Consider the following 13,624-nt stretch of genomic DNA (forward strand, 5'->3'; position numbering starts at 1 on the left):
AGGTTATTTCCCACTTGGGATTGTTCTGAAGGAAGTTTCCCTGGACATTTACATACATGTCTTTATGTGGATGCATGTTTTTATTTTTCTTGGTAGGAGTTTCGTGGCTGAATAATATATTAATTTTATAATATATAAATATTTAAATTTATAAGGAACTGCCTGCCTGTTTTTCCCCCCTAAAGTGATTGTACTATTTTACATACCACCAGCAATTTCTGAGCGTTCTGGGAGACTCCTCAGGGTTTTTTTTTTTTCTTTTCGTACATGATGTGTCGTCTCTGGACAGTTTTACTTCTTCCTTTCCAGCACGTACGCGGTTCACTTTCTTTCTCTTGCCTTATTGAACTTGCTGACACCTCATATGCGTGTTGATGGAGGTAATGACAGCTCTGTCCTTGCCTCACTTTGGGGTTGTGGGGGCAAAACACTCCATTTGCCCTTAAATATGGTTTCAACTGCAAGTCTTTCATGGGTGCACTTTATAGATTGAGGTCGTTCCATTCTATGCCTAGTTTGCTGAAGTTTTTAAAGAAATCATACGTGGGTTTTGAGTTTTGTCACCTGCCTTTTTTGAAACTGTTGACATGATCAGGTGGCTTTTCTTTTTTTGTCGGTTAATAGTCTTTTCATGTCATGAGTGACGTTGGTTTTCTGATGTTAAACCAACCTTGCATTGTTGAGATAAACTTATTTGTCATGATGTATTGTCCATTTTATAGAATATTGAATTTAATATTTTGTTAAGGGTTTTTACATCTAAATTCATGAGGAATATGGGCCTGTAGTTGTTTTTTCCCATGTAAACTCTATCTGATTTTGATCTTTGGTTAACAGTGGCCTTTCCTCTATTTTCTGGAGATGTTTGTGTAAAACGGTGTTATCTCTAACATGAAGGCTTGCTAGAATACAACTGGGAAACCGTCTGAGCTCGGGGCTTCTTTTAGGAGGGTGGTGTTAATTATGAATTCAATATCTTCAATTGCCATAGGGCTTTTCAGGGTTTCTGTTTCTTCTTGGTTCCATTTGTTACTGTGTCCAATTTATCAAAGTTGTTGGATCTACTGACACTAAATTGTTTCCATTATTCCTTTGTTATCCTTTGAATGCATACGGGTCTGTACTGATACTCATTTCCGTTCTTGACGTTGGTAGTTTCTCTTCTTTCCTGATTAGCCTAACTTGGAGGATTGTCACTTTCATCCATATTTGCAAGAACTAAGTTGCAGTTTAATTGATGTTTCTCTATTCTGTGTCCATTTTTAATTTAATAGTTGCCTAATCCCGTCTCCCTGGCTGGGTTGTTGTTCCTTTCTGTTCACCTCCTGCCCACCAGGCACACACAGTCCTTCTTCTCCTGTATCCTCATATGCCCGACGACACTTCTCTGTGATGTATCACAGTTTATATTGAATGTCGCTGGGCTTATGGCTTTGACTAGACATGAGCCCCGCAGGGGTGGTGCCCCTCACCATGTGGTAGACATCCCTCCAGCGTCAGTGAGTGAATGATTCGAAGAGCGTGTGAATGCTTTTCCGAACAGTTTGCATGAATGGCAGGAGAGAAGGCTGTGGAGCCATGTAGCTCTGTTCAAATCCTGGATGTGCTGCTTCCTGGGTGTGTGGCCTGGACCAGTCACATCCCTGTTTTCACAAACCAACTGCTCCGAACCTGGTTTGTGAAAACAGGGCTTTCCTTGTAGGGCTCTTGAGAATATTAGAGTCAACGTGTATAGATCATTTAGCCTAGAATTTGGCACTTAGTAGGTGCTCAATAAAAGGTAGCCACCGAAAGACTTTTCATTTTAGTTTGACCAACCAGCTGTATGCCTAGAAAATCATTGTTTTCTGTAGTTGCTTTCCCAGTACTGATTTTGGTAACAGTCTTCTCTCAAAGCAGGACTGCAGCATCCTCTGAGGAAGGAAAGACTTGTGGCAGAGCAGCGCACTACTTCTCCTTGCATTGGGATTGCAAAGCTTGAACATTCTGTGTCTTTTGCCTTATCAGCCCACTTTACGGTTTTATTAAACTATTCTAATTTTATGCAGCTGAGGAGGCTGTTTTCTTAATCAAAGAAGAAAGGCAGTAATACTCTATCATTTCACAAAAGCTTTTCTGTGCTTGATTTTCATAAATTAGACACACATTTCCCCCATAATTATATCTTTTCCTTGGTTCTCTATAGAGCCAAGAAACAGCCATTCCAAGAAAATTGGAACACAGACTATTTGCTCTTTGTTATGTGGTACCCGACAGTTGTCTGTCTCTGCGTATTTTTTGCTCACTTCCCAGATGACCTCTGCTACAGCTCTCCCTGGAGGGACTTTTAAATTTACCTTAAAAAATGAAGAAAGCCAGTGTGACATTTCTGTTACTTCACAGGTTTGATCTTTGCAAGGCCATTGTTGGGAATCTGTTTCTTTTATTTTTTACCCCCCTACTTTTAACATTGTGGTTTATTTTAAGTTGAGGTATGGTTAACATGGCATAAAATACACAGATCTTAATTGCTCAGGTTTGACCGCTGTATACACTTTCTCCATTCCTTTGTGCCGGTTCAGACCTTTGCTTGACCAGTATACCTGCAGTTTGTGAAGCTACTGTGTGTGTCGGGTGAGGGGCTGGCTTCATTTGTTTAGTTAATTTACTCAGACATTAATTCACCCAGCGTTTTCTGCGCTCTCCGAGATCAGGGACCACAGCTCACACGTCTTGTTCCGGGCACAGGGCCTGGCCTTCAGGAAGCCCCAGGAAGTGTTAGAAGATGAACCAAAGAGCAGACCCCACAAACGGAGTCACTTGGATTCAGAAAGGCTTGTTGGGCTGTGTGACCGTGGGGGTCTCACCTTCTGCTGATGGCAAGGGGGCTTTCAAAAAGTGTGAGACATGTCCACAGGAAGCCAGCAGTCCTTTGAAGAGGATGGGGCAGTGCTTTGTGCTTTGGGAAAAGAATCTGAGATTTCAAAATAGGATCCTTGAGAATTTAAAAACAAACAAACCTGTGTCTCATGCAGCCCTTTTGAAGTGAGCAGGAATAGAAGTCTTCTTGGAGAAGGTCATGAAGGAAGAGTGACAATGACACTTCTGTAGGCGGAACTACAACAGTTGAAGGGAGCCTGTGAACACAGGCGTGGCAGTCACCCTGGGGAAGGGTGGGAGGGGCGTACTCACAGTGGGACGGAGGGACTTGAGCAGACGTTTCTCCAAGGACGATAACAGATGGCCAGTAAGCATGTGAAAAGATGGCTGAATGTCACTAGTCCGTAGGACAGTGCACATCCAAATCGAGTGAGAAACCACTTCAGTAGGTCTCAGAGCAGATACTTGTATACCCATGTTTATAGCAGCAGCTTTCTTCACAGCCCAAAGGTGGAAGCACCCCAGGTGTTCATGGGCAGGTGGGGGGATAAACACAGCGTGATCGGTGCACACAATGGAATATTTCTCAGCCTCGGGAAGGAAGGAAGGAAGTACTGACAGCACGCTGCAGCATGCTGGACCTTGAGGACAGTGTTACTCAGTGAAATAAGCCAGCCACACAGGGACGGAAACTGTATGATTCCCTTTATATAACGCTCCTAGAGTCATCAAATTCAGAGACAGAAAGAGGATGGTGGTTGTATCCAACACAGGATACTACTGGAGCCCTTTCATTTGCGTATCCGTGCTGAGAAGTGCTGGTGTAGACACGGCATGCTAGGCGAGAGGGGCAGGTGTCCCCAGGTGGGCGCTGCCCAGAGCTAATAACGTCGCCACTGGGTTGTCTTCAGCCTGACCCAGTGTGCGGAGCACTAACGCCACCTTTTCCTCTTTGTAGACCCTGGAAGCAATCCTGAATTTCAAATACTCCGGAGGCCCGGGCCACGTGGAAGGGTATTACAGGAGCCTGTCCCTGGGGCTGCACGTGGAGGTCGAGCCGTCTGTGTTCTTCACCCGGGTCAGCACTCTGCCGGCCACCAGGTACCAGGCCTCTGCCCCGTGACCCCTGGCCTGCTCTCAGTGTCACAGTCCAGCTTGGAATTCTGACCTTGGCACCCACCTCGCCTACTGTCCAGACCAGGCCACTGAGCCCCGTGTGTGGCCTCCCTGGGACTCGGGCAGTGTGTGGGGTGCCTCTCCCTCTCCCGGGCTGCGCGTGAACGGGCGTCCCCCCTCCTGGCATGCTGTGACAATACGTTAACACTGTGCCGTGCTTGTTGGCGGTGTCACTGCCGGCGTGCTGCCTGCACGCGGCCCTGCGCCTGGTCCTGGCATGGCTGGTCCTGCCGCCCTCTTGGCAGGGGCTCCTGGAGGAGGCCAGCGTCTCCTTCTCGGTGACTCCTGGCAGCCCAGTGAGAGTGTGTGTGGGGCCAGGCTGCCCAGCATCTCACACCCCCACTCCATGGAGCCGTCTGGGGCCCCGGTCCTTTCTGCCCAGGGAGCCCTGGTCGCCCAGAGCCTTTCTCTCCTGTCTACTGCTCCAGGCCTGGTCTTCCTTCCGGGGGAAGGAAATCACATGGTGTGTCTCCTTCAGACTCAGACGTGGCCAGAGATGTGAGAGGTATCCTTCTCCAAGGTGGGAGAATAATTTCTCCTCTAGAACGTTGACCTCCAGTGAACTGGGAGTTGTGGGGGCTGAAAGTGCTGGGGGTGGGGGGAGCGCCAGCCAGTTGGATCCTGTGCTGCTCAGATTCCTGCTCAGGCCACCAGAAGCCTTCGGAAAGCGGGAGCTGGTCACCACAGGCACTCCGTCCTTTGATGCCCCGTGATGCCTCGCATTTCAGGGGGCAGAGTGGGTTAGTATTGTTCATTCTCAGCAGGGTGGAGGCAGCGGTCGCGACACACTTAGCTGTGTCGCCCAGAACCTGGGAGAGACCTCACCTGTGGCGCCGCCTCCCCTCCACCTGTGGGCTCTCTGCTCCGCTGAGGAGAGGAGAGGGGTGTTGTGCCCGTGTTAATGTTGATCTAAAACTCCCTTTGAAGTGATATGGCCCCAAATAATAAGTAGAGTTTTAGTTTATGGGAAAGACTGTTTGTCTTCCCAGCCATTGGAGAATGGCTTCAGCAAGAATGAATAGCTTAGCTTGGGCTTCTCAGCGTCCCATGTCATCATCTGTCACTTTCCAGTCTGCGGTCATCGCCTTTCTGTCTGAGGCTGGCCTTGGCTGGAGTTTGTATAAAGCAGCAGAGCACTTGCCCGGGAGTTTCAGCCAGGACCACCCCAGCAGCCTGTTTGTGCATGGGGTCTGCTCCGTCGTGGGCTGGGCTGTCTTCCTCGTCCCCTCGTCTGTGCTGCCACCTTGCATATAAATCGTTCTTCGAAGCAGCACAGGTTGTCATTGAGTTGGGTTGTTTGCCCCTCTTGATATTGGCTTCCACGTCATGGCCCCTGCAGCTCTAACTGGCAATTTCAGATGAGAAAAATGCAGACACACACTTGGAAGGGCTGGTGGCTGGCTGAAGTGCCGTTTGGCTCTGGAGCACCCAGCCTGCTGAGCTCACTCTGCTTTCTTTTGGCCTCCATTGTTTCTTTTCTCTGTTCTTGGGGTTGCGATTTCATTCCTTCTCATCTTCCCTTTCCATTCCTGTGAAGTCCGATTGATCACAGGTCCTGTGGTTTGAACCTATGAAATGTGTCCCGACGGCCCTCCACGTTCCACGGCACGGCTTTCCTCGGGCCGCCGGAAACAGCCGCCTTCAGGCCCTCTGCCTCCCGTCCTGCTCCTCATCACCCGGTCTGGCTCAGAGCCTTCGCCAGTGCTCAGGACAGGAAGCTCAGAGTCCCGCTGTGCTATTCACGGTGCTTAAGAGTCTGTCCTCGCCCTTCCGGCTCAGCCCCATGCTGCCTCCCCCGCCACACCTCTTGTGAAAGAGGCACACTCGCCTCTCACCATCACTAGGAGAGTGAGCCTTTGCACGCATCCTTTCCTACAATAGGTCTTTTTCTTGAACTATCATTCCTTCACTTAACCTTTGGGAAAATGTCTGTTTACCGTTGATGATCTGTTTTACCATTTTTGTAGTTTTTCTGAGCATGCCAAGGCAGAGTGGGTCAGTCCTCCTGGGGGTTTCTCTGTATGTCCTTCGAACTTCTAATAAAGCACTTAAACCTTTAAACTAACACCTCCAGTGTTTCAGGTGCTATATGCAATATATTCACTGGGCTCAGAGGTGGCTAGAGCACTAACCCTGTGTTCCATCCACCCAATAAAAGCTCCTCAGGCAGAAATAATACCAAAGGGGAATTTGCATCAACATTAACGAATGACGGATCTCAGAAGTCATCAATAAGTGAAAAAAATATCAAAGATTTCTCCTCACTTCTTAATTTCTTTAAAAAGCTATTGACTGTTTCACGAAGAAATGTGCATTTAATTTTGTAGTACATATATCATATACAGAAGTAAAATGTGCAACAAAAATTAGCACACAGAAATGGAGGAGAAAAGAAGGGGAAATGGACGTACTTACATCCAAATGTTCTACTATTTGTAGTTAGAGTGTGATAAGTTAAAGATGCACGTTATAAACTCTCAAGCAACCATTTAAGGATAATAAGCCGGAAAAGAGAAAATGGAATATGAAAAACTAATACTTAATTCAAAAAGGAGGGAAGAGATGTCAAGAAAGGAGGGGAGAAAAGAACCAGGAACATATCATCAAATAAGAAACCAACAGCAAAGTGTTGGACTTCAACCCTCTGTGCCAAGAAGTACGTGAAATGTCAAAGTGGAAATTGCCAGACTGTATAAAACACCTACAGCCAGCTATGTTTGCTACAAGAAACTCACATGAAATGTGCACCATTTATAAGCAAAAAGAGAAGGGAAAAAGGTATTGCCTGCAAACACTAATGATAAGAAAGTTGTCATGGGCACATTAACAGCAAACTTGACTTTGACTTTCAGAAGAAAGAGATGGAGAGGATACTTTGTGATGATAGAAGGGTCAGGTCATCAAGAGCACCTAGCAATCCTAGCTGCACTTACAAGCATAAGTTCAGAATAAAAACTGACATCTGAAGGGAGAAATGGAAAGCACCACAAGTATAGCTGGACATTTCGGAAGTAGAAAATCAGTGAAAATATAAACTTACACAGTTTTATCTAGTAAATAATTTTAGCTGATATTTATAGAACACAAATGCTCATATTAGAAAAGTTGAATGGCTTAGAATCAGTGATTTAAGTGCCCAAGTAAAGGAGAACAAAATATACTCAGAATGAACAAAAGTAAGTAAAATAATACTAAAGAGTGGATATCAATGACATAAAATGAAAAAATAATATGTAAAGTCAGTGGAACCAAAAGTGATCCTTTAAAAAGATTAATAAAATTATAAACTGTAGCCAGGAGGATCAGAGTTTTTTAAAAAAGAGAAAACACAAAGTACTGAAAATGAGAATGAAAGAGGGGTCATCAGTACAGATTCTGGAGACATTAAAAGAATAATAAAAGTATATATGAAAAATTATATTCCAGTAATTTTGACAACTTGAAATGGAAAAAATATTTTGAAAGACAGAAATTGCTAAAATTGACATAAGAAGAAATAGAGGCCTTGACATAGTCAATTATCAGTTAAAGAGTTTAAATGCTTAATTAAAATTTACTATGAAGGAAACTTTAGGCTAAGATGGCTTCACTGTGAAATCTACCAAGCTTTTAAGAGGGAAATGATACCACTTTTACAAAAACTCTCCCAGAAAGTAGACAAGGAAGGAATACTTCTGACTCCCATTTTATGACAATAGCTCTTCCCTGGCACCAAACCCAGACAGAAGCTTTATGAGGAAATAAAACTTTAGACCAGTATCCTCATAATGCGACATGACTATTTCAGGTTTAACCCAGCAAAACAAGGTTGTTGTACCACTGAAAAATCAGTTAGTAGAATTTACCATATTAGCCAAGTAAAGGAGAACATAATGAGATCATGTCAGTTGATGTAGAAAATCATTTGACAGAATTCAACACTTACTATGCTAGAAACTCTCAGTAAGCTAGGATTGTAAGAGAACTTCCACAACCTGAAAAGGGCATCTGTGAAAGCCCTATAGTTATATAGTTAATATCGTACTTAATAGTGGAAGGTTGAGCACTTTTCTCTAAGATCAGGAACAAGGCAGGTAGATCTGCTCTTACCACTGTGTTCATTAGTTTTCTGCCAGCCCCGTGCGGAGCAATGAGATGAGAAAAGAAAGCTATAAAAATTGGAAATGATGAAGTACAGCTATTGTTATTCACATGTCTTTGCATGATATATATGATCATGTACGTAAATATCCTAAGAGATCTACCACCCCAAAGAAATAATTACAACTAATAAGTCATGTTAGCAAGATTGCAGGATACCATGGTGATATTCAGAAATCAATTGTATTGTTATATAATAGCAACTAAGAATTTGAAAATGAAATTTTGAAAATAATGTATGCATTCTCATAAAAAACACAAAACATAATGATAAATTATTATATATATATATATATATATATATATATATATATATATATAATCTCTACCTTGAAAATGAGAAATCTCAGCTAAAGGAAATTAAAGAAGACAAATAATTAGAGAGACCCTGCTTATTGATTAGAAGAGTTAATTATGCTAAGATGTCAGTTTTCCCAAATTTGATTATAAATTCAATGCAATGCCAATCAGAATCTCAGCAGGGTTTTGTGTGTGTGTGTGTGGGGGGGGGAGTGGTGGAAATTGATGATCTGTTTTTAAAATTATTTCAAGATGGAACAGACTATTGCCAATGGAATAAGCAAATAACTTGACAAAAAAAGAACAAAGTTGGAGGACTTAGGCCATGTGACTTTAAGACTTACTGTAAAGTTACAGTAATCAAAAGAGGATGCTATGGCTGCAAAGCAGACAAAGAGATCAATGACCTATGGTCAATAATCCAGAAATAGACTCACTCATATATGACCAATTGATTTTCAAAAGGTATGAAAACAATTTTATGTGGAACAAAGAGTTTTTTGAACAAATGGTGCTGGAAGACCTGGATATGTTTGTGGGGGAAGAAAAGAACCTTGATCCCTACATTGCAGCATGTACAGAAATTCATTTGGGATGGACTCTAGACCTGCGTAGACAAAAATCTTTATGAACTTTCTGAAAGAAAAAGTAGCAGAGCATCTTTGTAACTTTGGGGCAAAGATTTCTCATTCTCAGATGAGGTCAGAAACTACTAACCATGAAATAAAAAGTTGGTAAGATGCATTTTATCAAAATTAAAAACTGCAGCTCATCAAAAGGCAAGCTACACCCTGGGAGAAAATATTTGCAATCCATTTATGCAGCAAAGGCCTTGTATCCAATATATCTAATGAAACCCTAAAAATAAATTCTAAAGAGATGAGCAGACAAGAAATGGGCAGAAGATCTGAATGGCTATTTCACAAAGGAAAGCACAGAAATGGCCCATAGTCACCTGAAAGTGCTCCATGGATATTAAGTCATGGGCTCCTGGATGGTTTCTGTATATGCTCCTCTCATGAATGGTAATTGAGGCAGTTTCTCTCACTGGTAATTTTTATAATGGTAGTGTTTTAGAAGAGTAAAGGGGAAGGTCCATCCTGTTTATTCAGGGATAATCTATTGTGGGGCGTGTCCTAGGTCCCTTGTATTCTGTGTCCCATTTAAACTCCAGAGAACCCATGGGAGGTCGGCATTACTATCTGGAGATGTTAAATACCTCATCCTGTGTTGTACGTTATGAATGGAAGAGACGCGATTTGAATTACGGCCTTATTATTTATTTATCAGCAGAGTAGTTGTTTATTAATAACATGGTAGCTCTCCATAGAAAATTACTGTCCCTGGGCCACTCTGATGTAAATGCAGACGATTGGCAGAAGGTGGAAATTATTCTTGAGCCTCAAACGGACATTCTCAGTGTCGCACGAAGAAGAGGGAAGACGCTTAAGACATCTTATCAAGCATTTAGTATTTTGAGAAATGTGAGTTGACCGTAGAAATGAAAGGTGCCAATCCAAGCAGGAAGTCATGGTTACAGGTAGTCAGAATGGCTCTGGATCTCAGTGAGCTCTCAGAACGTTGTGAACCCAGAGGAATTACAGCCTTCCTGGCACCAAACACATGCTCTCTGCCCGACATCCTCTGAACTGGGAGCCCAGAGACCTGGCCTGTCACCCGCTGTGCCTGTGGAAGCATCTGTTTCTCTCCCAGCTTCAGCCTTCTGGCCCCCGCTGGAGTGACCACCGAAGCTGATCGGAGTGGTGAGAGAATCAAATCAAACAACAGAGGGGAAGGTGTTTTCTCCTTGCCCACGCGCAGCATAGATGGGACGTGGCATTCTCATTGTTTTCTTACCCTTCTCCCTCCGGGGGTACACAGGTCTCAGTTGACTTTTATTTAGGAGATCAATTACCTTTGAGATTCACTTTATACACAAAGCTGCCTGGTAATGTCATTAGGGACGAGCTGGAAATGGATTGGGCCCCGCTGCCCCGCCTGAGCGCTGTGCCTCCCTGTCTCCCAAGGAACAATTTCTTTCTAGCCTGTTACGATAAATGATCCAATCTTAGACATTGCTACTCTGAGCGATGTGGAAAATACACTCCTCTGAGCAGGGCGTAGGGCGTAATAGTTATTGCATTATTAATAGAAATCACGCCACTTGACACATCACAGCACTTATCCCAGCCATTTAGAAAAATTCCATTTCCCCCATGGGGTGGGACAGCTCAACTCTGTGGGGAGCACAGACATGAAATCCAGGCAATTTTAATGTCGGGTTTTATCACGGTCGATCTGTAAGTTGCTATACTTCTTTATTAAATTGGATTTAAATTTAACAGGAATTTAGAATTTTTACAGGCAGCAGGATTCGCAATCAAACGTGTCTGTATCTGATTTCTAGTTTTGATTCTACTACCTATTTGCTCTGTGGTCTTGAGCAAGTCTTCATATTTCTTTAAGCATCATCTTTCCTTTTCAAAGTGGAGATAACATTGATCTTGCAGGGTCGTGGTAAGGATTAAAAATGTGTATGTTGTGTGTCTCATACAGTGCCTGACACAAGGTAAATAACTGAACATTGGTGGCTGTCGTTTTTCTCACGTGTGTGCCCACGTGCATGCGACGGCTGTGCACCAAGTTCCTGGGACAGGGATGAGTCCCTTGTGTCATCCTTGTGACTTACGTAGGATTGTGTCACCGCAGTGCATCCCACGGCGTTAAATGGCCTCTGCCACGCTTCCTGTCAGCTCTCTGACGCCAGGCGCTCCCGCCCCGTTAGAGTCTGCGATGTGTTCCCGTGAGCCTTGTGTTACGCTTTGGGAAACGCTGGTTTAGTGGGCTGTAAGTCATTCATTGTCTTCGATGAGATTCGAAAGCTCAGTCGCTCCATGTAGCAGACGTGACGACGAGCTTACGTCACCAGAAGCAAAAAAAAAAAAATTGTCTTTTCATTTGTTTCAAATGTGTTCACCCTTATTTCTCGGGTTCTTTGTTCTATTTTCTCTTCACGTGAATTAAAGTCCCTGGCTTTCTTACGATGTACAAGGAAGTTCTCCATCCTGAAACTGGCTACTAATTTTTTTTCCCCAGGGAAGAAGACAGAATGAGAAACTAGACAGGCTTACAGGACTTTAAAAGACCCCAGGAATGTGGCCCCAGGTGCGCGTGGGACCTGTTATGGCTTTTGGACTTCACCGCACTCCCTGGAATGACGGACCACTGACATTTGGACCCTCGGAGGCCTGAGAGATAGTGATGGACATGGGAGGAAGAGCCCCATGTACCTTCTGTTGGGGCGCTGTGGTTTTTAGATAGGCTCGGTCTTGGCGTGGGAATTTCTCACACTCACTCTTAGCTGAGTCACTCCTGAGTAATTAGCGGATGGCTCTGTTGGCAGGGTTGTGTGCTTTCCTTTTGCTGCTCCACTGACAGCAACCGAGCTAATAATAATCACCACCCCTTGCATTTATGCAGTAGTATCCTACCTGCACTTTTACAAGCACTTTCACTTTTTTTTTAATTGGGGCCTTTTAGTAATTCCATGACACAGGAATTCTTGTCTCCACTGGGGAAACTGAGGTTCAGAGAAATGAACTGACTTGCTTAAGACACTACAGTCATTAAGCAACAAAACTGGTGTTCAGAACAAACTCATCAAGCTCATGGTGTTTATTTTTTAGGTGCATTGATTAGAAAAATTTTTAATGAACACATAGTAAAATTCACTTTTCCAGTGTACGGTTGTATGAGTTATAACCCACATATGGATTCGTGTGTCACCACAATCAGGGTAGACGACAGGCCCATCTCCCCTAAAACTTCATCATGCTGCCCTCGTAATCAGACCCTGCCCCCCCCCAATCTGCGGCAGCCACTGCCCTGTTTGCTACTGGTTGTCCGCCACTATAGTTTTGCCTTTTCCAGAATGTTCTATATATGGAATCATCATATATGTACCCCTTTGAAAGTGACTTCTTCCACTCAGCACATTGATTTTGAGATCCATCCGTGTTGCTGACTACATCAGTCGTTTGATTTTTTTTTAATTGATGAGATTCCCATTGCGTAGCCACACCACAGGCCGTGACCCATTTGCTGTCTGAAGGATGTTTGGTTGTTCCCAGCTCTTTGTGATTATGGACAGAGCTGCTGTGATCACCTGTTTACAATGTTTTCCTGAACGTTTTCATTTCTCGGGGGCACATACCCAGCGGTGGGATGACCGGGGTATATGGTCAGTGTGTGTGTTTTCCAAAGGGCCGTACCGTTTGCAGTCCCGCCAGCGCAATGTACGGGCTCTGGTCGCTTCCTTCCCTGGTTAGCACGTGGCATCATCCGTGTTTCCTTTGACTCCAGTTTCGTAGGCGTGTGGTAGTATCCTGTCCTGGTTTTAATGGTGAATGACATGGGACATCTTTTCATGTACTTATTTGCCTTTAAACTTTCTGTTCAGGTCCTTTTTATGCTTTTAAAAAGTTGCTAGAGATTTTCCCCCTGGCCTAGAATGTTATCTGTTTTGGGAAATGTTGCCCGTGCACTTGAGAAGTATGGGTATTATGTTGCTTTGAGGTGGAGTGTTCGCTAAGTGTCAGTTAGATCCAGTGGTCAGGGTCTTGTTCCTTTATTCTGTATCCTTTTTGATTGTGCGTCTGTTTGTCCTGTCACTTACTGAGGTAGGTCATCATCTGGTGAATTTTTAAGTTCAGTTTCTCTTTTCTAAAGTTTCTCTTGGTTCTTCTTTGTATCTATTTCTTTGAGATTTTGTGTTCTCATTTGTTTCAAGTATGTTCACCCTTATTTCTCGGAACATGTTTAAAGTCTTTTTCTGATAAGATTGTCATCTTGAGGTTGTTGTCGAGTTTATTTTCCCTCACAGGTTGGCATTTTCCTGGTTCTTCCTCTGCCAAATTAATTATGATTATGTTATGGGCATCTCAAATATAACATTGTGAGATGCTGGGGTCTTGTTTGAGCCCCGAGGAGAATACTGCTATTTTTGTGTTCGTGGGGGCGGCCCACGCACTGTCCCTGTGCCTTCTGGGGCCTGTGCTGCGCTTCTGGTGTCAGCGCGTTTGTGCTGCTCTCTGGATCAGTCCCATGTGTGCTGCCAGTGCTCCTGCCTGGAGCTCAGACGCCAGAGCTC

General features: G+C 44.0%; 1 protein-coding gene across 7 annotated transcripts in view; it reads left to right on the forward strand.

The window, feature by feature from the left end:
• The window catches only part of TRAPPC9 (trafficking protein particle complex subunit 9), a 320,362-nt gene that overhangs the window by 197,422 nt on the left and 109,316 nt on the right, over nt 1–13,624 (forward strand). For all 7 annotated transcript variants that reach the window (XM_088798934.1, XM_074316658.2, XM_088798935.1 and 4 more), the window contains one exon: nt 3,818–3,960. In XM_088798934.1, coding sequence (XP_088655060.1) covers nt 3,818–3,960 — 143 coding nt within the window. The remainder of the gene's footprint in view (nt 1–3,817; nt 3,961–13,624) is intronic.

The sequence above is a fragment of the Rhinolophus sinicus genome, chromosome 6 (genome assembly GCF_057876585.1).
Source record: "Rhinolophus sinicus isolate RSI-liver-muscle chromosome 6, RSI-T2T, whole genome shotgun sequence".
Lineage (NCBI taxonomy): Eukaryota > Metazoa > Chordata > Mammalia > Chiroptera > Rhinolophidae > Rhinolophus > Rhinolophus sinicus.